The following is a 23,402-nucleotide window of genomic DNA, read 5'->3' on the forward strand; positions in this document are numbered from 1 at the left end:
TAGGGTTTTTTTGAGTGTATCAGTTTGTCACAGGGCAAAGCACTGCAATACTGGTGTAACTGTATGTACATAGTCTAGTTTAAGTGTGTGCCTGCTTGAGTGGCCTGCTGCTGCTGTTACTTCTATGTATTTGGTAGCTTCAAGTAAATTAAAGATCATCAAGACTGATCTTTATTATTGCCCCCAAAATGATTTTAGCAGAGTGCTTGCTCTCTTCTCCAGAGAAAACTCTTGATTCCTCAAATATCATTTTAAAAACAAGCAGTTTTTCCTGCTAAAGAGAACTCACTCTGTTCATCCTGGCTACAGCTACAGCCCCACACAAGTGTCACTCTGCAAGGTTTTCTCAGAAAAAGGCACATAACAAATAAACATCACCCAATTCACATTACAGGTGTTCGTAATGATAAAAAGGTGAGAAATTTTTACCTGAGGAGGAAAGCGAGATTACATCTGCTGCCCCTGATTATGGGAAAGTTAACCTAAGACTTCAGAAACAGTGGGTCAGATAGCTATGTAAACAGAAACCATAGGGAGAACCAAGCACCACTCAGATCGGGGCACTTGGTTACCTGCTTGAGCCAACAAAGCCCTAGAATGCATAGCTTAGAAAACCAAAAATCCCTGGAAGCTGAGTATTCTGAAAACCAGAGCACCTCTTTAAAGGAATATATGCAGAGTCCTAAAAAGGTCCATGGAAAAGTTAAGTACAAGTGTGACCAGGGATTTTGTGGACTGAGTCCCTCATTTCTGAAACATTTTGTCTTGGATGAAACTATTGAGACTGAAAGCACAACAGAACTTATGGAAGAGGTGAAATACATATTTTAAATTTCGAAGAGGTTTTCAAGATGTGACGAGTAAACTTAATCTCTTATAATTTAAAGCTCCACTCTACTCTGTCATTCTAGAAGTAATATTTTATTCACTTTTATCCCACTTTTAATATCTTTCAGATGTATCTCTCTTCCTCATCCAATCACAGAAGGAAAGTGAGACTTGCCCAGGAAATTCAGAATTCTAGCAAGCTGGAACATGTTCTTTTTAAAGCTTTCATCCACCATTTCAAGTTCCTGTGTCATGGTCTGACAGGCCTTGGGCCTTGACAGTACAAACCTAATATTGAAACCATGTCTCTCATAAGTAATATGTATGTAGCTCATAGGTACCGATTTCTGACATATTATAAATTTTGATTCAAAGATGAAATGTTTTGCTAGCTTGCTTTCAAATGCACTTTCTCTGTTCAGCTTGGTTACTACTAGAGCAAAGACTACATTATACTGTGATGTTCCCATTTAACCTGTGCTCCTTTTCTAAATATTTCCTTTTGTGACACATTAGAGCATATTTTCAGGAGATGATAAAAATATTTTATCCTATGCAATAATGTCTGTTCCTTGAAGATTCAAAATCATGTCAAACATGAAAAATAAGGTTAGATTAAAAAAGGATAACGCTGGTGAGAAAAGACCCCATTTTCATGAATTGCCAAGATCTATCTTGGCTTCTCGGTCATGACCGATAGCGAAAAGAAGCTTAGTTGACGTATAGTTTTCTCTAAACTGAGCTGAATAGGAGAAGAGTTTGAAACTACTAAATCTATAAATCAAATACTTTTCATTGGAATAGAGAGGCCATAGAAAGCAGGCGTTTTAGATGACAAGTTGGAGAAAACTCGTATGTTTCTGACATCAATACTTTTCTAGAGAACTACATATTAGCTGAAATTTCACAGATATTGACTGACAGGAGCTGGGAAAAAATGACTGCTTCACTACCAAAAGTTAAGTCCGTAAGCACAAGTGAAGAAGGCAGGAGTTTTCAGTATACAAAGATGAGAATCTGAAACAGGAAGAAATTGTGCTGTGAGTGCTATCACTGATGGCAGTCAGGGATGACAGACAACACAACTGTGTCAGGATGGTCCAGCTGTAATAGTTGGGTAACAGTTGAGAAATCCAAACAGCATGCCTGGCAGAAATCAGACCGTTTCTGAATAACAAGATGAAAATGGTCTGCTCTCCATTTAATTAACATGCATTCTTTGGAGAAACTTTCTTGGATATGTGGAGAATGTCAATCATCAAATTTAAACTGCCTGGGAGGCAGGAGCTTGCCAGTGTGCTTCTGGGTGGTTAAAACTTGAGAGCAAGTTGTAACCGTATGTAAAATGAGGCTGTTAAGACAGTCCATTTCTAACTCAGTAAGTATCAAAGATGCACTGGGCAGGCCTCCAAAGGCAAACACGAGGCTAGGTTTTGTGCAGAGCATGAATTCAGAGAGGGGTTTATACAAGAAAGAACAACTGTCCTCTGTTTATGATCAGGCATCAAACATCTATGAAGATGAGAAAATCAAAGAGCAAAAAACCGTAAGACATGAATTATTTTTCAATACCAACTAGACTGAGACTGTCATCACTTCCCAGGCTCACTGAGGTTTCAAGCTAGTATGCATCTTTTGTCTTCAGTGAAGCTATTTTTTATTTATTCTGATCTAAGTGAAAGCAGAATCAGGTGAAAAAACACCCTGTTCTAATTGGGGATAGAAATAAGAGATGTCTGTAATTTCAGAGTGGTGGAGAAATGACATTAAGTACAGCTGTCATATATGAGATATGTAGAAACTGCAGTGGGGAGTTTGCCCTCAAACCATTCTTGTCTGCAGAGTTTCTCTTAAAAGGCATGTGTTTCATAGATGAAATAGAAATAGCAGTATCTGACACAATATCGCACTGAATGACAATACAAACACATATCACAAACACAGAACTACGTTACATACTAAGACTAGGCAGTTGGCAAAGCAGACCCCCGAGGGAACACCAGAAAGCACTGTTGTTTGAGCAGGGAAGCAAAAAGCTCTATCAGGTTGGCTGCCTTAGCTGCAGAATGTTCTTTTTAGTTAATGCTGTAAAAAGCAACATGGTCAGAATATAATTCAGAGTTTGCCTCCTCCAGAGTATAAGGTACTGTGATGCAAACCCCATGAGTCATACTCTCAAGGCATGGATTCAGATCTTCGAGTTCCAGATGAAGAAGTTAGTGTCCCATCTGTTTTTCACCATCCTTCTTTGCTGCTTGTATAACCTGATACTCTGTCAAAATGAGCCATATTAGTTTAAACAGTAAGCTGTTGAATAGTAGATCTTTCCTAACCCAGCTGATTTAAACTGAAGTGGGTTAGTGAGTACTCAAACAGCTCTACCAGTGAGCAGAGTGGTGGAGGGAAGATGACAAGCATGTGAAGGCTGCAATCTCTTTAAGGTGCCATGACTGGAAATGCTGTAAGATAAGTGAACATGGCTTCAGACTTCCTACAGTTTCACAGACAGAAAGGACAGGATTGAACTCTGATCCTGTATCAAGGGCCTGGAATCAGAGAACTAGATCATCCCAGCACATGCTTAAGTAGCTCAGCAACTATTTTAACTTCTGCCATGGCCTGAACTAGTTCCTGGCTATCACTGGAATGCAGTGCAGAAAGGAGTAGTATATTTTGGCTACACAAGACAATCTCGCTTCGATTATCTTACCAAAACAACTTCAGGCGATACTGTCTACCATCCTCTAATTGCAGCTATTCTGCACTTAGTGTATTTCTGCACTGCTGAAGCTGTGAACAGTGTTACATTCACTGTGTACTGTTTGTTCTCTTCACACTAGAACACAAAGACAAGAACCAAACTCAAAGCTTTCCCACTTGTCTGCCTCCTACCCTGACATCCAAAGTGATTATGGAGTAAGAGAAACAGCAGTTGCAGGATTGTCTAGCATCCTGTAATGGTAGATGACTGTAATTAGCCATCTCAGTAAGCTTTCAGAGTAGGCTGAGATGCCTTTTGTGCCCCTCAGGCATGGACAGCCAAGTAACCCCCTTGTACCTAGTCACGATAAGAACTTATTTGGAACTGTGTCCCATTCATCCCACTTGTCTTCCTAGAAAGCAAAGACAGCTTTGCTTCAAAAGCTGCTTTAAACCTTAGAGTGGTACAAAATGTATTTGCATTCACAGATGACAGAAGTGATTATAACACACCAATAGCTATTTTTGGCCCATAATTATTTCTTTTCTGCTCAGTAGAAAAAAAGCATCTCTGAAACCACTTTGCTCTGAAAAGTGTGCCTGAAATAATTGAGAGTTAATCTTTATTATCTCCAGCTTCCTTACTACATGTGCGCAACAACATCTATAATTGTTAGGTCTGCAAACAGAATGAGGGACTGGAAAGTCAAGTTACTTTCTTCTTTCTGTGCCCATACCCAAATGAAAAGTTCTGTGAGCCAAGTGCCAGAAGTGGTGCTTGAGCCTTGAAATAGAGACCCAAACCAAGGCCCTCACTGAAACCAGGACAAATCTCTTTGGGGTATCAATGTAAATCTGAAAAGACACAGCAAGTCAGTCCACTGACTGACACAAAAGGTGTTGTCGTTACTTTGTTACTTCAAAGAGCTCAGTAGCACTTAAGAATCATTAAAGGAGAAACAAGTTCATTTTCTTGCACCTGCAAAATAGACATTTCAGAGGAAATTCCACAGAAATCAGTGATTTCTTTGAAAGTTTTGTTTTCCAAACATCAGTGGTAATCCTGAATGATCGCCTAGTGCTAGTGCAGCTAGGGTAGGAATGTGGGAGTCCAAGAGTGGAGATTTTAAAACAGTTCTGGTTTGTTTCAGTAATGATTTAACAACACTTAAAAACAGCTCATATTGAAGCCAAATGTTTCATTTCAAATTGTACACTTGACAATTAATTTTAATGACTGTTAATTACTAATGCTGGCTGGGAATCCATTTATAGCCTCCGACACCCAGCGCCCCCACTACTCGTCTTTCTGCAGTTTCTCTCACACTTCCAACCTTTCATAAAGTGCCCACAGCAAAATGAATGTATTTTTTTTTGAAACGCAAGAGAGAAAAGCAGGAAAAAGCAATTATCAAATGCATGAATTATAAACAATTACAAGCTGACCCTGACTCAGAGCCCCTCAAAACCATTTTTGCTATGTGATGTTCCCAGACAATCCTCCTCTTCCAGCTGGACCCTGAAGCACCTAATATAATCCATACTAGCCAGGCCACTCACCAGCAAAATGGTCCCAGCCACAGAAAGGATCATGAACAGCTGAGCTGTCTCCTCTTTTTCTTTTTTGTATTTAAAGTTTCTACAGCCTAATTTGTGAACTGCCTTTTATAAGATGGTGTTATTCCACCATGGGGGACAGTTGCAAGCACCTTTTCACACTCTTGTTCGTATGCAGCATTTATCACAGTTGCTCAAATGCTCATCTATTTTTATGTGATCCCACCAGCTTTCCAGGCCAGCAGTGTGGGAAGATGCAGTTTTCAAGAAACATTACACCCTAGCAATTTAAAGCCTTGTAGCTGATATGACTGAAGCTTTTTTGAATGTCTTTTAGCACTGTTGGAGTGGGTTAATGTGGTAGCACGAGTCTGGTCAGTCGTAATCAGGTGGTTAGCAACGCTGATGCCAAGAGCCAACCAGACAGAATAGACTTTGTAAAAGATGCTGGCATCGGATGATTCTGCAATATAGTCACTGAACGGCCGTACGTCAACATACTGAAGTTTCTCCTTTTTTAATTTTGTGGCAGATGGTGGATATTACAGCCAAGAACTGTGGTAAGCCAGAGGCCCTGCCCATTGCTATCAAACCGAATGTTGGCTATTCTAAATGGAAACGTTTTTGATGAAGGGTGGGATTTGGCTCCTGTTTTCATGTATTTTGGCACTGTGGTATGACACATTAGGCTTACAGAATATAAGACAAATTAAATGTAAGCATCTTCAAATGCAACTTACTTCTTTCAACCTTCACACACCTTACCACTTCCTCTCTCAAAATTTAGTGTAAGAATTATTCCATGCATGTACTCAGATGTTATTAACTACAAATGTATGTGTGTACAAACAAGTGTCTTTCGCCCTCTTTTAAAATGAAATGGCTCTGTGCTTCTACAGAACCCTAGCACCAGGCTAATTACAAGTGAGCGAAAAAGGTTACCAACCCTTTCAGAAAAACAGTCATTTAAGATGTATATCTAACAAGTGGCAACCTTGAAATCTCACTCTCACTGAAAAGAGCATTAGAAAACCCTTCCTGACTATACCACTGGAGGAAAGTTTTAATAAAAACTAATTAAACTACAAAAATCTCAAGTGGTTAACTGATTTTAGGGGCTAAATTTCTGGCAATTCTAATTATCCTCTTGTGGCTTCACTTAGTGTTTCACAACCATGACAGATGACAATGAAAAACTGCAGTTAAATTCATCCTCCCTGACACCATGCTAAGCACTAGCTTCTCCCTCTCCAAGTAAAATCAATACCATGTTTGAGTAAACACGTTTACAGCTTTATTAGGATGTCTCGCTTGTTCTGTAACAGCTACTTGAAGCTGTGGTAACAAATCGACTCAACTCAGTTAAACCTAGAGAGCTGAGTAAGAGGCTCATCGATAAGGTTGTTATAAAAATAAACTGCAGGAGATCAGAAAGCTGGAACAAACAGCCTGGTAAATGTCAATATTTTTACTTCCAAAGAATGACAAAACCATGAGATCACGAATAAAATGTTTCGTAAGTCTATATTTATTTATAAAATGGTCACATGCTAAAGGCATTTCACTGTCTTTCACATGTTAAACCCTCTTACACAAGCTTCTTATTTTCTAATCACCTGCATGAATACTAACCCAAGCATGTTTTCAAGAAAAGCAGTTAGCAATGGTACTGCTGTCCCTATTCCTCTTGACTTTCTGTATTTAACGACACATTTTGAACACATTGAATTTTTGTAAGGATCGCTCAGATGGGTGTATGTCTTCTTCAGTCTGAGGTTATACAGTCATTTATGGACACAGGCAAATAATACAGTGTTGCACTTACTAGAGAACTGTGATTAAGTGAAAGGAATGTTTTCAGTTTAGCAGCCTTTTCCTGGAATGGAGAGGAGGTGTTGAATACACAAAGCAAGCAAGAGTTGAGACTCTAATGCTTTAAGTGATTACATATGGAAAATGTTAATGAAAGATTCCTGCAAAAGTGTGACAATAAAAAAATAAAAAAAACCTCCACTACATCCCTTTTATTCCATTAGGAATCAGTTACTCAAGTCTGAATAATTCTATTACATTGCATATATGTTTCCCACTGTTTGGACCTATTGGGCCAGCTCACTGGAACTCATAGAATAAGGTGTTATCATACTCCCCAGGACCTGTATAGATGCTTGGGCCCATCAGAGACTCTTTCTAAGGAAAATTAGCAGTCTTGTTTCTTTGGTGTCACTGTGCATTGTAGGAATGTGGTTGTAACTCTACAGCGGTTTGGTCCTGAAGGCAGTGCAATGGATGGAGAAAACTTAGATCCCGATTATGAAGCCTACTGTGACTGATGGGATCTTTCCTATCCCTGGCCTATGCCTTGACTAAGTACTGTCCACCATGAGGGCAAACAGCTTAAGGATAGGCTTAAGTGTTTTCTACTGTGACACTCTCCACATTAATCATCCTCTATTTATAACCTGATGCATATCACCACTGTGAAAACTCCCCAATGCTTCTGATTGTCCAAGAAAAGAATAATTTCAGTCTACAAATGTACTCCAAGAAAGAAGTATGGAAACAGCTGATAATGAAGTTATAACTTCAGATGGTTTGCTCCTATTTTTCATTTTTAAGTCCACATGATGACCTTTGGGAAATTACCTTTTGGATCAGAATCTTGGGGATTTGGGCTTGTCTCCAACAGTCAGGATCAGGGAAAAACATTTGATTAAGAAAAAAATCCCCGCCCTCCAAGCTTACAAGGAGTATTGAAGGCACTGTATATGCCAAACCAAATACAGATATTTTCATTGGAAGCATCTTCTCCAGCTATCTGAGAAACTACTTTCCAGGCTGGTATTTCTCTTTGTTTTTCCTAAAAACATTTCCTAGAAGTGTTCTTCAAAAGAGTGAATTCTACTTAGCCATTTTGAGGCAGCAGAATGACATTAGCTTTCTTTTATTAGTACTCGAGAAAGCCTTTTGAGCCTCAAACCAGATCTGTTTTATTGACAGTAAATGGTGCAGATTTCCTAGTGCTTGGAATAAGAGGAAGAGAGTTTCACTAATTTAATGTAGAAATAACAAAGTTCTAAGCTTAACAAAATGGAATATGTACTATCCTCTATTCAGTTCTTAACATAGATTTAAGTACAAAAAGGCAACATTTTCTGAATGTAACTTCACAGTTGAGATTCACATACACAAAAGCTAGTGAATTTGAAGTTGTGTTTGCAGAATGACCATCTTGCAGTAAGGGTTTATTTGCAGGTATACTTCCACAGTCAAACCAGCAGTATGCAGAGAATCAAAAAGAACACCCAGTGCAGTGGGAATACAGTAGCTACACAGCCTATACATTTATTGACTTCTGTGGGCTGAAACAGCCTACCCTGCCATTATATACATAATGCTCCTATTTTAATAGTGTGCCATTTAATTCCCTCTGCTTTTTTAAATATCTGTTACTATCTTCAACTGATACTAATCACTGATCACCAATAACAGTAATGTCCCTTTAAGAAGAGTCAGAGATGAGTGCTCAACCTACAAGCACTGCTACTACCACTGCTTTCAACTGGGACCATGTTTTTAATTCTATTTTTTTCTTATCGCAACCTTGCCATCTTCCCACTTCAAGTATGAGCCCATTTCCATGTGTGTGGGATGTTACCACTCTATTATACAACAGAGGCAGCTACAGGTGAATGAGGAGCCTGTTAGCTAACACCACAGTGTAAGAAGTACCTTTATGGTCACTGTGTCAATCTCCATAGCTTCACACCAAGTCATATTAGATGTAAAATAGATAACGTATTTCAGTGTATTTTCATACTTCAAACAACTTCACTGTGTGTTGTTTTTATCTCCTGCTAATACAGCATCAGCTTAATCTGACACATCGTTTCTTAGGGGACTGTATCCTGCCCTGATTCCCAGGGGAATGTTCTTGATGATCCAATCTGACTAGTGCCTCTGTTTCTACTCAGAATACATTAAAATAACACAAAAATATTACCAACAATCTGCAAGCAAGGTAATAATAACTCATTAAAGTAATTTCAAACCTTCCACATGAACATTTTCTTTATCATTACATGATTTTCTAACACATGACACATTAATATAAAATGAAATGTTATGAGGATAGGGATAGTACGCATGACAAAGTATTTTAAATGGTGATGATTTGCTTTGAGGCATTAAGTCAATTTGTAATTGTCCCATAGCTATTACAGCAAAAACTGGAACTTCATAATTGGTTTTGAAGATCTATTTTTAACACAGAAGGTTTGTTTTTCAAAATGTACGCAACCCATTTGATGTTCATTTCTCATAAAGCCTGTCCAGAATGTCACTGGATTTATGGTGAGGTAAATTAGGCCTTTCAAAACTCAATTTTGCAACATATTAATCCTCTTGCTGTGTACTAGGGCTCCCGTATCACTGATGGTGTCACTGCCAGGAAAAGAGACACATCGGCTAGAAGGAGCCAGCCCTGCTTCAGTCTACTTGGAAACTTCTGAGGGTTTTTAATTCCAGGTACTGATCCTTCTATGATCTTACTTCTACATGCTATTTGAAAAATGACAGTAAGTATACTAATGTTTTGCCTTACAATAATTCTACTATGTGTTTTTCTGGGCTGCCTTTAACCTGTATAGGTGAAAATGTGAATCACCATATGTAAGTTACTGCATTTGGATAAAAAATAAGAAAATTCACATGAACAATTAGAAACCAAGAGAAAAGCAGCAATCAAAACTAGACAATTAAACCAGATGGAATCACAATTAAATTATACTGGACAACGCCTGTGATCAGGTTTAAGTATAATGCCAGCAAAAAAGAATGTATTTTTTCCTAAGAAATAATTTTGAATGGAAACTGTCAAAAAGTGAAGTAGGGAATTAAAAATAAAACAGGAATAGTCCATGTTTTTCCCGAGTAGTATCTATTTTTATGGTTTTGTTTAAGTAGCTGCAACTCAAACTGTGGCAATAATCTAAATTGTGCCAGTACTAATGTTGAAATTACTAGTGACTGGCTACACTATTGATCAGGATAATGGTGTGCCTGTAGCTGAGACTGAGAAAAATCAACTAGGAACATATAATCTGTTAATTTTCCAGTTTGTAGAAGGTCAGTTACAGAGATAACGTGGCCACCTAATAGCCTAGGTTTAGATGTGATATTTATCTGAGAGAGTTACGAATGCCATCAGAACACACAGACGGTAAGTCATGAACATGTTGACAAGTTATCCCCTAGCAAGCAAAGATTGATGCCCTGTCTGCAGCTCAGCTATTATACTCATGTAAGCTGTTTATAAAACAGGAGTATTAAAGATGGGCAAAAAGGGCTGTCAGTCAAACGCTGATGACATTAACAAGGTATTTTTATTTCAAAGCTTCGTATCTCATCAGCCATGATCTCAGTAACAACAGGATTGCTCAGAGGCAATTAGCCACCCATGTTGTATAAATGAAGACAGAGAGAGTGCTGATTTCTGTTATAACATTTATCTTTAAAGAAAAGACGAACAATTCAAAGTAGTATCCTCTCGTCTCTTTTTTAACAAAATGTCGTGGTTTAAATCAGCCACAAAAAGTCACATGGACATAAATATTTAATTGATGTCACCAAACAAACACCCCTCACTCCCAACTGGCAAAAAAATAGCATCTCAGAGCCCTGGTGTTACCAGAAGGCAGCATTTCACAGCAGTGATATCTTATCCACTGCATTTCTCTCTATCAAATGTGACTAAACAATGATGACAACTTCCTAAGGTATATCAAACAAGTATAAAAACCTTATACAAATTAAAGACCACTGTAAGTGAATTAAGTAGCTTCTGATATCATAGTCCTGCTGTTCAGTAAAGAACTGTTCCTAGCTCCTTGAACTCCTGTTTCAACAAAACTAAAATGTTTTAGGGTGGAGAGTACAAGAGGAAGGGCAGTTTTTATAACAGAGATTCATACGGAGATGAAAATAAAATAAGGGGAATATTTCATTTCTCTGCAATGTTTTTAGTGAAAACAGATTCTTCTTTGGGCTACAGAACTGATGGATGGGGCAAAGCAGTTGACGTCATCTACCTGGACTTGTGCAAAGTGTTTAACACTGTCCCACACGACATCCTTGTCTCTAAATTGGAGAGACATCAATTTGATGGATGGACCACTCGGTGGATAAGGAATTGGCTGGATGGCCGCACGCAGAGAGTGCTGATCAATGGCTCAATGTCTGGCTGGAGACCAGTAACGAGTGGTGTCCCTCAGGGATCAGTGTTGGGACCGGTCTTGTTCAACATCTTCATCACTGACATGGACAGTGGGATTGAGTGCGCCCTCAGCAAGTTTGCCGATGACACCAAGCTGTGTGGTTCGGTTGATACGCTGGAGGGAGGGAATACCAGCCAGAGGGACCTCGACACACTTGTGAGGTGGGCTGATGCCAACCTCATGAAGTTTAACCATGCCAAGTGCAAGGTCCTACACCTGGGTCGGAGCAATCCCAGTCACAGCTACAGGTTGGGCAGAGAAGAGATTCAGAGCAGCCCTGAGGAGAAGGACTTGGGGATGTTGGTTGATGAGAAAATGAACATGAGCCGGCTTCAGTGTGTGCTCACAGCCCAGAAAGCCAACCGTATCCTGGGCTGCATCAAAAGCAGCGTGACCAGCAGGTTGAAGGAGGTGATCCTGCCCTTCTACTCTGCTCTTGTGAGACCTCACCTGGAGTATTGTGTGCAGTTCTGGTGTCCTCAACATAAAAAGGACATGGAACTGTTGGAACAAGTCCAGAGAAGGGCCACAAGGATGATCAGGGGACTGGAGCACCCCCCATATGAAGACAGGCTGAGAAAGTCGGGGCTGTTCAGGCTGGAGAAGAGAAGGCTGCGTGGAGACCTCATAGCAGCCTTCCAGTGTCTGAAGGGGGCCTACAAGGATGCGGGAGAGGGACTCTTCATTAGAGACTGCAGTGGCAGGACAAGGGGTAATGGATTTAAATTTAAGCAGTCAAATTTCAGGCCAGAGATAAGGAAGAAGCTCTTCACTATAAGGGTGCTGAGACACTGGAACAGGTTACCCAAAGAAGTGGTGAATGCTCCCATCCCTGGCAGTGTTCAAGGCCAGGTTGGACAGAGCCTTGGTGACATGGTTTAGTGTGATTCGTCCCTGCCCATGGCAGGGGGGTTGGAACTAGAAGATCTTACGTTTTTTTTCCAACCCTAAGCATTCTATGATTTTATGACTCCACAATCTTGAAGAGTCCTATAAATGCATTAAGGAATTTTCTCCTTAATATAGGCACAATCTTACTCATAATTTAGTAATCTGACAAACTGTTCAAACCACCTGTCTCTGCTGAAGGCATTATCAGATCTTTTTGACATGTTTAGCAGTCCTGCTATAGCCACTATATAGCAACTATTCATGCAACAAACCTACACAATTCCTAAATATGAAATACATAAGGGACTTAATAGACAAAGTCACGAATACAGTTCATCTTGCCCTTATCAGATTTATTCTAAGAAGATGGAATTCCCATTGTATAAGCTTCATTTTTTGTTAGCTTATATTCTTTAGCCAGCAACACTGTCCTCTGAAGAGGCTGGATTTTCAGAGGAGTGGGAAATGGCAACTGGGAACCTAATTCCTATAGGAATATAACTCATTGCACCCTAGTACAACTTAGGTTGGAAGGGACCTCTGGATGTCACTTGCTCCAGCCCCTGGCTTAAAACAGGGCCATCTCATACCATGTTAAATCCCACCTAAGCTTTTTTTTTATTTTAAAGACTCTAGGATTCCTATATAAATGCTGAATTTAAGCAGACAACAACATAAGAATTATTATACTGGATTCTATTCTGTTTCAGTTTTTATCAATAGTATGTTTGTTTAAATCTACTGGCTTCAGTCAAGGTATTCCAAAGTTATACTCATGTATTTGGAAAACAGAACCAGACCTATTAAAAGGCCAAAAGATTACTGAATCATATTTTTCATAGTAGAGGAGTAAGGATAAGCAATTATTCTATGGACTCTGGGTTGTTTGCAAACCTATATTTGCATTTCTTGCGCTGTGTTTTTATAAACATACATGTATGTATATGTATAATATATGCAAAAAACATTGCACTTTAAGGGTAATATTTTAACAGTTCAATAATGTAGAAATATACCAAATATTACTTAGCTCTGAAACCAAAGCTGGATGTTGTTCTCTGGAAAATAATTCATATTTACCTCATGAAAACAGGCTATAATTCAAACAATGTAATAACCTTTGGGCAAACTCTTTGGAGTCCAAGGTCTTTATCTGATTTGTAGAGGCATTTAGATTAAGATGGAAAAATAATGTTTAGAACTAACCTCTACACCAAAGATGACGGAATGGCTTTATTGAGCCAGTTTGGCAACAGAAACAAAAGGAGGAAAGTATCTCCACTAAGCCCTGTGGTCTCTAAAGAAAAGATAGGGATGCCGTGAGGCACACTCACACAAGCACACATACAAAAGAGGACAATTCATCTTTTGTTGCTGTCCCTGAATTCTATCGGAGTAGTTCTGTGATAGCTGAGACAGTAGTTGGCCATCTTATAAGATTCACGCTGGGTTTCACAAGAAATACAGAGAGAACTGCTTATTCTGTAAGTATGTGCACCAAACAGTTCTGAGTGTAGCTCTCAAACTGCAACTAGCAGCTTTATGAGACTCCTTGGTACATGAAAGCTACAATGCGATTTTTAAATTGACAGGTTGTTTGAGCCACTGACCTCAGCTTTGATTGATATCAAAGAGGCAAACTGCTATCAGCTCACATTTGGCACCGTACAATGCTTAATGAAGAGCTCCTTCAATCTCGGGATTTCTTTTCCTTAAGAATGGTATAATGTCTTTACAGCATGGTATTAAGTAATACACACTTGCTGTGATCATTCTGTCACTGCTTAATCAGCCTGCTTTAAAATGATTTGTGGTTACATTTCATACTCTAGTACTTTTCACGCAGTATATGACTAAATCACAGTAGACTACTAAGTCAATGTATTTATATTGGCAGAACCTGAAGAAACATTGATTTTACACTTTCTTCTATTCATTTATTTATTATGGAAACTCTACCCAGTTCCACTGAGTAGGCAGATTTTAGGGGAGAGATTTTGCAGGGAGCAATGGCAGCAGCTATCAGAAAAGATGCTAATTGTTTTCATTAGTTACGCTGGCAAGGACAAAGGGGAGCCCAAACTGAAGGCAGACCTACTCTGCTAAATAGAGCAGGATGACGTAAAGGAAAGCGTAAGATGGTAGAACTGTCCATATTTCAATCTGCTTATTGCCATTAAACATGCTTTCATTATCACTATTGCAAAGGTTCCAAATGAGGCTAACTAGAAATAAATAAATGTTAATTTAACGAGTTAACAGAATGTTTCCCAAACTCTACAAACAAAGGCTGTAATTCCATTTAGATGACTCTTGTGACATAAGCCATGTCAGCAAAGCTCAAGTGATTTGTCAATGTCATCAGAACCCAGAGGTGGAAACTTTGTATTTATGGGTATTTCAGGGATTTATAACCAAAACTCTGCGGTACCCCTGAAATTCACGAGAGGTGCTGAGACGCTACAAAGTAAACGATTATTGCTTAAAGTTCTAAAAGGTAGCAGTTTGTTGCTGGAAAGCAATGAAGGTCAAACTCTGTAAGTGTTGTTTAGAGAAATCTTTTTTAGCATAAAGATACCTGCAGGAATGTTAAAACCCAGTTTCTCATTCATGCTGGTTGCACCAGCCTGAGTGGCAGATGACTTGATGCCTGCAGTAAAAGGCAAGAAATTCAGAGATACTCCTGGTGGCAACTTAATAAAAACATATTTCAACTGAAGAATGCAGTTATTTCTTGTTGCTAGCTGTTGGAGTGAGGTAGTTCTCCTTGGAGGCCAGTGGCTTCATATTCAGAAATACTGAACTCGTGAATCAACTCAAAGAGTTACAGGTGCCCAGAAATTTTATCTTGAAACCTTAAAGTCATGGAAAAGTTTAAAGACCTTCAGTAGTTAGATAGGTTCTAGAAAAAAACCCCAAACAAACAACAAACCAGACTTCTTATTTTCCACTTTCGCATGGAGAAACATGAGGAGGGATTTGCCATGTTGGTGTAATTACTGAGAAGGCATTTCCTTACAGTCTGTGAGTTATACCTCTGGAAGAGAGTTCCTCCATTAAAGACCTTTCAAAATATGATAGAATCTAACAAACCTGACCTCCTAATGTAAAATAAATCCTGCTTGATGGGGTTAGTCCTCATTATATCCCGCAGTCCCCTCTCAGCCAAGCCATTTGCTCCAGCAAAACCACTGTTCAGTCATGTTAATACACCATTCCCAGGGAAGTATGGAAAGCTTTGCCATGGGAGTCTTGTTCTCTGCTGTTTGAATAAAGGAACTACGTTTCCAGGAGACTATATTATAACACTGAGTGCATTTTTTAGTTAAGGGATGAATTTTGAAACATTTTACTACACGGACACTAAAATCAAAACATTACATGTACTGTTGCCTAGGTAGTAACAACTTGATAAAAACCTCAATTGAAGAAAGAAGCTACAAAAACACTGAAGAGAATATAAAAATTCCCATTATAAAAATTCTGTCAGGACAATAACACTACATCTGGCTCCATGCTAGAATCAACAGAAGATACATATGTTGAGTAGTATTACCAACATTACTGCATAGGGCTTTCTGGCAAGGAGACAATAAAGAACTTTTCCTGTGGCAAATGTGTACTTTGAAAACACATGAAAAGTGTGATATAGATAGAATACAGACATTTCCCTCAAATGAAACACAGACCAAATCAAAGCCTCTGCAGTCCAGTATCCTATTTCCTATATAGGGGAAGGAAAATGAAATGACTCCATGAAGAAAGAGACAACAGTATCAGCTGTGTATCTAGACTGTTATGACTCCCAAATCTCCCATCTCTACACTCAGGAAAATCTGTTCTCTGAGGAGAATAAATGACCAATTTATTATTTATGGGGTGACAGAGCAAAACTAAGATAACTCAGAAGCTAACAGAAGAACTATGGATGTTCTGAGGTTCATGTTGCTTTGAGTCACAGCAGAAAGAAATAGCATGCAACAAGAACCTAAGCTCACATACCGATTCTCAGGTTGAGTGCCTAACCGCAATGAGATTTCAACTGTAGAGCCAACTTCCACTACAGAGGGAAAAACAGCTGTGGTCTTTTCTTTCCCTGGTATCAGGGGAGAACTGTACAATGCCATGCTATCACTGGACTGCACTTGAGCGCTATACCAAAAGCATCTGATGCCTCGGTGGAACTGAGGAAAATAATACATCTTTATAAACAGCAGTACAGGAGCTTTATTAAGATTACCCCAAACACACTGAAGCTTGCTGTATCCAGACACATCATCTCAACAGACTTAGAATGACAAAGGAGAGTTGACCTTCTAGAGACCTTTTTACTTTCCTTCTTTATTTTCTTCCCAATAGGACTTAGCATTTTCCACATAATTTTTCTCCCTGGAGTAAGGAATCTCACATCTGATCCAAGACCAGCCTGACAGGATGTTCCTGAACTCCTTACACTGCTGGTAGACAGTAGCAGTTTGGAATAGAGTCTGATGTGGCTTATAGCAGGCTTACCATTCAGAAAGTTCTGTGTAAGTACTAAAGTCAACCTTTTAGCCGTTCTACAGAAAAACAGCAACTATGACTGTACCAGGGAAAAGGACATAATTTAAAGAGGAAAGGTTAGGAAAGAGCAGGCAGTGCTTAAAGTCCCATTATTTAATTGCAATAGTCTTCCTTCAGCTGTACTAGGAAAGAACAAAAGTAGGATTATTAAAAAAATAAAGAAAGCCCTTATTTCAAAATGCCTAAAATCTGAAGAACTGAGAATAAATACAGCCTGAGACAAACATAACAGACACATGAAAAACTGCTTCCTGCTAAGGCAAAGCTTGGTTGGTGTCTACGACATATCCCACCTGTGCCCTTCCCACTATTACTTTATCTTTAGGATCTGAAAACAAAGTAGGCAGGAACAGAAGCTTAGTGGCACAGCTGATACACAGAGCACAGGTATACAAGGACAAGCACTTGAACATTACAGTCTCCATTACTGGCTCAAATTTAGTCTTGTTTGTCATTTATGAACAACAAAGTGACAAGCGTGCACTAAAAGCTGTATGAATAATATGACCTAACGTGTTTCCCTCTAGGTCTGCTCTTTTTGATTCACAAAGCACCAAAGCAACGAGTAATAACATTCCTATTTTCAGCCATATTTAAGGATACACTGAAAACTTAGTGGCTTAAGTGGTATATTAAGGATGGAAGACTAAGCTTATGTTGACTATTTTCTTGAAGCGGGACACAATTCTGAAGCTTGAATTTGGTAACACTCTGCTTGTTATCCCCTTCACAGCTACAAGACTGAGCACTGCAATTCTATTTATAAAGTCTCTTTGGTAATGTTTCCAGTAAATTAGTGACTAATGGAACTCCTTAGAGCTACAAGGTACTGGATATTAGAGCCTTCAGGACGCAATAGTGCATCACAGAGCTACATGTATAAAGGTTACAGTGACTGACAGAACTTTTGGATTAGACTGGTTTTGGCTTATATTGAATAATTTTTTAAAACAGGCATAGACATAACATCCCCTTTTTTTCCTCAGAGCTTGTGCCAAAAAAAATAGTAAGTTTGCAAATGGATATTAAGCAATGCCAGATATTTTCTGGGTTTGTTTTAACAAATTAACCCTTTGCGTTCTTTACTGATGTCCAAATAATTGTATTGGAAGCAGATGTTCTACCAGGATTGACATGATCAAAAGACATTATGCTCACTTATTAACATACTGTTTAATATTCACTACAACCTGTTTTAAAGAACAACAATGTGTTAACATTTAAGCCAGGAGGGATTTCTGTACACTATATAGTACTTGATGCAGCTTGTTTATGCAACAGTCTGACAGATACAATTAATCTCATGAAAACTACCAGAGTACAGCATAATGGCATATTATTACTGAAGTAATAGAACACACTTTCCCTTTGAAAATCAGAACTTAATGAAATGATATAACTTCCGGATGCAGCAAAAAGCTCTAAAAGACTGATGCTCATTCTGAAGGACAGTTAAATGAAAAAATGGTAGATTTTATACAGAGACAAAAATATGATAATCTCCAAACAAGAGAAAGAAGCAAGAAATACCTCCAACAAATGCATCTCCAGCTCCATTGGTATCCACAATTTCACTCTGATCGCTCACCAACACAGGGAAAGTAGTCACTTCATTTTCTGCCGTGGAAGAGGAGAATAAAACATAAGTTACTTGGAAATATGACTTTGAAAAGGAAAACAAACAGCAAAAATCAAAGCAATGCAAAACTGGAGCTCTGACCTTTAACATGACAATTTGGATAAAAATAGATTTGGTTTATAATTCTGTCTGTATTTACTGTATAGGGATACCGGAACATACTTGATCAAGCTATTTGTTGGGACATTTTCATTAATTGCTTCCAGCCTCATTTCTTTTATCTCCTATTATTAAGGGCAAGAGGAAAAAAATTTGAAGGAAAACCATAAAACATATGGACGAGACTAAGAAAATCCCATCCTGCTGAAAAAGCTTCTTATTAGTTGCAGAGAGGTGATGTAGTCTCCAGAATGGCCAGTCCAAGCCTCCAAAAGTTCAACAGAAATTGCTGCACTGTAAAAACCAAAATGCACATGAACTAACTTAAATAAAGCTGTGAATTAAAAAGCAGAAACTAGTGTAAATCAAAGTGCTCTCAAATGACATCTTTTAAAAAACCCCACATATGTAAGAAGCTTTGCAGCTTGCCATCTGACTAGATTTGGTTTCAAGATTTCAATGACTTCATCCGCTTCCTTAGCATTGCTTTTTAAATATTTCCTTCTCTGCAGCTCCCTGCCCTCTACTGGCACTCGTTAAGCCTATTGCAATAGGTAGATACTCGGCATCTTCACCTCCAGTTCACTGCCACACCACAGTTCAACATAATTACACCACTTAGGTATGATAACTTTAGAGTTCTAGGGTTATAAATTTAATATATGCCACTAATTAATCAGCTATGGCTTTCCAGGTGGTAATGTCATAATGACGTGATAAAAATATAATTACCACCTTGTCACAATACCTTGTTAAAGTGTAAATTACCCCTGTAACAGAGCCAATGGAAGTTCTGCCTCTGGTAGTCAGTATGCATTAAACTGTCTCAGAGCAAACAGATTGTCCTTTGGCAGACAGCAGGAATTAAAAAAAGGGGAGGGGGAAGAAAAGCCTGTCAACCAGTGAAAATGAAAACCATCAGAGCTGTTTTCTTTTAATTTTTAGAAAAAATAGAAATAAAATGGGAAATAGATTCTCCAGTAGCTGAAAGCTGGAGACGAGCAGCTTCTTCACTGTCCAGCAACAGAGCAGATCATAAAAATCACTCTTACACCGACATACACAGTAGCAAACAAGGAAACCTAGTTTGGGAGGCATATAAAGAATTCACAGTCTCAAATCAGGCAAGTCTGTGTATGCTGCAGTGGTACCAGAAGGATCCTGGTTTCTGTGAAATGCAGTGTATCAGCTCTACTGCTCTTCACCATCTGCTACTAAGTGAACCAGGCAGATATAATGATGCTGCCTCCAGAGGGAACTGTTGGCTGGCCCACCAGGAGGGGAGGGGAGCATTAGCAACAACCATCCATGAGAGGCAAAGGAAAAAGCGTAATGAAAAACATAAGATGAATATTCCAATTAAAGAAAAGGCTTCAGTCAGTTCTCAGTGCATCCTATTCTCTATCCTGTTAAGAAAGCTATTTAGAAATGTGCTTCAATGCTGTGTTGTGCTCTTAAGAGCAATGTTTTTTAGTAATTTTAACAGGATTAATTTGAATTGGAAATCAAGAAAGAGAGGTCTTACTTTAAACTCTGCCAGATGAGCAGAGTGTATTCATCCATTTCATAAGAAGGTATATATGATTTGTTCTAGATAATACTAAAACAATGAACAAAACAATAACACTGTTGAAGACACATTGTAATAAACTAACCTCTTCCTTCCCAAGTGTCCATGGGCACACACAGATGTTCTACGTTAAATACACAGCAGACACTAGCATATGCACAGAAATGCGTGTGTTTGGGCACAGAGAGTGAATAATACACAGACCTTATATTTCGAATGCTGCAAATGGGGATTGGCATCAAGTGAGATTCAAGCAGACTAACGAAATGAGTTCTCACCATCATCTTTCTCCCTTCTTTTCTTCCTGTCTTGATTCCTTCCCTCAGCTCCCTCTAGTACTTGCAGGTAAGTACTGCACTATGAGCTCTTATTCTATTGTTTCTGCAGTAGATGTAATAAGTCTTAAGACCCCAGATACATCAAGGAATTCAGCTGGTATGAGAACATTTTCCCCTCCCCCCAGTCACAGTTTTGCATCTCTACGTGGGTCATATATTCTGCCTCTGTAACTTTAGGTATTTTTCAAGAGGAGCAATAATCTCATATTTTGAATTACTGAAGTTTCAGAAGAAGCCAGCATGGCTTTGGAACACATACTGCATTATAAAGATATTACCATCTGCACACATCCAACAGGCAAAAGATCTTTCTATAACCTTAAGAGAACTTCTACTAGCACAGTAGAGTCTACTAAACTACTGCTAATAATAACACATATTGAAAGATACAACAAAATAATAGAGGTGGTAGTTTTCTTCTTTCCTTCACAATAAATGAAGTCAGAATTAAAGCTGCCATTAAATTACCTTATGTCTGTGTCATAGCATAAAAATAGTTAGCATACCTTACCAATCTGTGTTCTGTAACAACTAGGCATAGCAGGGTGAATTAAAATGAAGCAGAAGTCTCCATTCTGAATAGCCTTGCTTTTGTGACTTTAATGTTGCTTTAACTTCATTTTTGTGTGTGATCTATTATATTATAAAACTCCCGAATCCATCACAGTGAATACAGAGACACCTTGGCTAAGTGCACTGGTCATCAGTGGCCTTGCTTTTCAAAGTCAGTTCTGATTTCATTTATCATTCTGAGAGCTTATGAAATGAAGAATAATTACGTAAGTGTTTTGAAGTCCAAGTGCTGCTCCTCTGGGCATAAAATCCAGTGTTCTATTTTTAAGCAACAAATATCTTCTGTGATACACACTCTGGGATACAACACATTCCACTTGGATATCATTCCCTGGAAGCCCAGAATTGCAACAAGGTGTCTATAATTAGGGGAGTTTTACTAACAAGCAGTAATGAAACCTAAAATTTTAGAATCTCTGATTCAACTCTCAATGATTTTACATTAGAAAGGAACTCAACTCTTTTAGAATTACATAGAAATAATCAAAAACAAACATTAATGGGGTAATGTCACAGGCTGAAGACAATAGCCACAAATAAATCAGAAGGAATCAGCTTACTGGTGAATTTAATCACTGCTAACCTGTTTCATTATGTGCATAGAAATGTGAAATCTATCTTTATTTTCCTCAAATGAAGATACGCACTAGCATATCAAGCTTAAGATATTTTTGTGGGTAAAACAGTCTGGAGAGATAACTGGAGAGCAATATTAACTGAGAAAACAGTGTTTTTTCCATTCTAATATATTTTAGCTCCTAAATGAACACATGCCTATTTCATTATGTTAATTGAAACAACCAAACTCTGATGATAGCTGCATATACTACAGGTCTGTCTTTAAACCAAACTAGAGCCACAGACTACAAGTCTACTCTTAGTACAGTAATAAACACCAGCAAACAATCATTACATCCAATTAGGCAGAGTACTTTCCTTAACTGGGTCATTTACCAGTCTCTCTTGCTCTTGAAAGCAGATTAAATGTGTAAACTTACATTTAATTACCTGTAAGAGAACTCTTATGGGCAAAATGTTGGAGTGTCCTTAATTTTGTATTAAAACAAAATAAAAGGAAGAAGGGAGCCCTAAAATACATACAAAAATGTGTAGCTATTTCCTCAGCTAATCTTTTGATCCATGGGCTGGTAGTGATAGGACAGATGCTTAAAAGATGGAGACACATTCATGTTTCTTTTGTGAGCTTTAACTTGTAAAAGAAAGGAACAACTGTGAAACAGTTCTGTCCCATCTCCTCCCCACCTCCGTCCTCTCTAATTTTCTTTAGATCAAGGGCCAAAAGCAGATAAAAAGAAAGGAGGGGAGAGGTGGGGGGAAGACAGGAAGAACTTAACAGAACACAGAAACCTGAACTCAAAACCTATAAATGTCTCTGGGCAGCTATAAGGTACGAAGTAATGAGAAAAGTATTTGAAAGAAGCTCATGTAAGTCAGGATGATTCTGAGCTTTTACTTCTCTCCAGAAAGTAGAACCCAGAAGCCTATTGGCTCCAGGTCTCTGTACCTCTTCTGCACATTGGATCATCCCTAAAAATCGTTGGAATATCACCACTTTTCCTGTTTCTTTGTGTGTTTTTTTTTTTTTTTTCCTCTTTTCTAGGTAAAAAATGCCATTTTGCTGTACTTCACACAAAGATACCACACTCGGTAATGTATATCAAATACATACTGCAACTCTCCCACCATATCAGCACAGCATTGTCTAAAGTTACAAGGCAATGTGGAGCAGGGCAGTGCATGCTGAACCCCTGGAAAGAAATCCTTAAGACTTCCAGTGATGATATATTTAAAATCTGGCAGTGCTGATTCAACCCATCATTTCTAAGCAAACAGAATGAGATTCTGCATTTTCAGGCTGAGACTCTCAGATAGCTGTACTGGATGAACACTCCGGCCCCCCTGGCACTTTCTGTGTGCATGTTAAGTTTCCCTTGTTTTGCATAGCAAACATCTTCTCTCTCCTCCATCTAGTTCTGTGCATTTCTTGGCCTGGTGCTGTAGCTATGTATGGCTTGTCAGAAAAATAAGGAACTTAGTTGTGGAAGTCAATGGAGCTAAATAGCATAACAAGTGAGATGCAAGTCAGCCACATGCTTCGGGATCTTTCTAACCAAATATTTTAATAATACACAACAAATGATGCAGTATACTAATGAATTCAACATGCAGCCAAGAAAATCTCGTAACTAGCAATATAGAAGTTAAGCCCTTATTGCTACAACAAACAATGCTACCCTAAACAAGTTATAGAGTAGCTGTTGTTTAGAAGACATTTATATATCTACGGTATGATAGAATTAATACAAATATTAATTTATTTCCATAATAAAAGACCCAAGTAGTGTAAT

General features: G+C 38.5%; 1 protein-coding gene across 7 annotated transcripts in view; it reads right to left on the minus strand.

Annotated features, from left to right (window-relative positions):
- The window catches only part of ADK (adenosine kinase), a 305,830-nt gene that overhangs the window by 1,217 nt on the left and 281,211 nt on the right, over window positions 1-23,402 (minus strand). For all 7 annotated transcript variants that reach the window (XM_061451234.1, XM_061451218.1, XM_061451225.1 and 4 more), the window contains one exon: window positions 18,345-18,431. In XM_061451234.1, the coding sequence (XP_061307218.1) occupies window positions 18,345-18,431 (87 nt within the window). The remainder of the gene's footprint in view (window positions 1-18,344; window positions 18,432-23,402) is intronic.

Source organism: Pezoporus flaviventris, unplaced genomic scaffold, assembly GCF_033815535.1.
Source record: "Pezoporus flaviventris isolate CSIRO_AGI_PZ_B2104156 unplaced genomic scaffold, CSIRO_AGI_Pfla_v1 ptg000001l, whole genome shotgun sequence".
Classification (NCBI taxonomy): domain Eukaryota; kingdom Metazoa; phylum Chordata; class Aves; order Psittaciformes; family Psittacidae; genus Pezoporus; species Pezoporus flaviventris.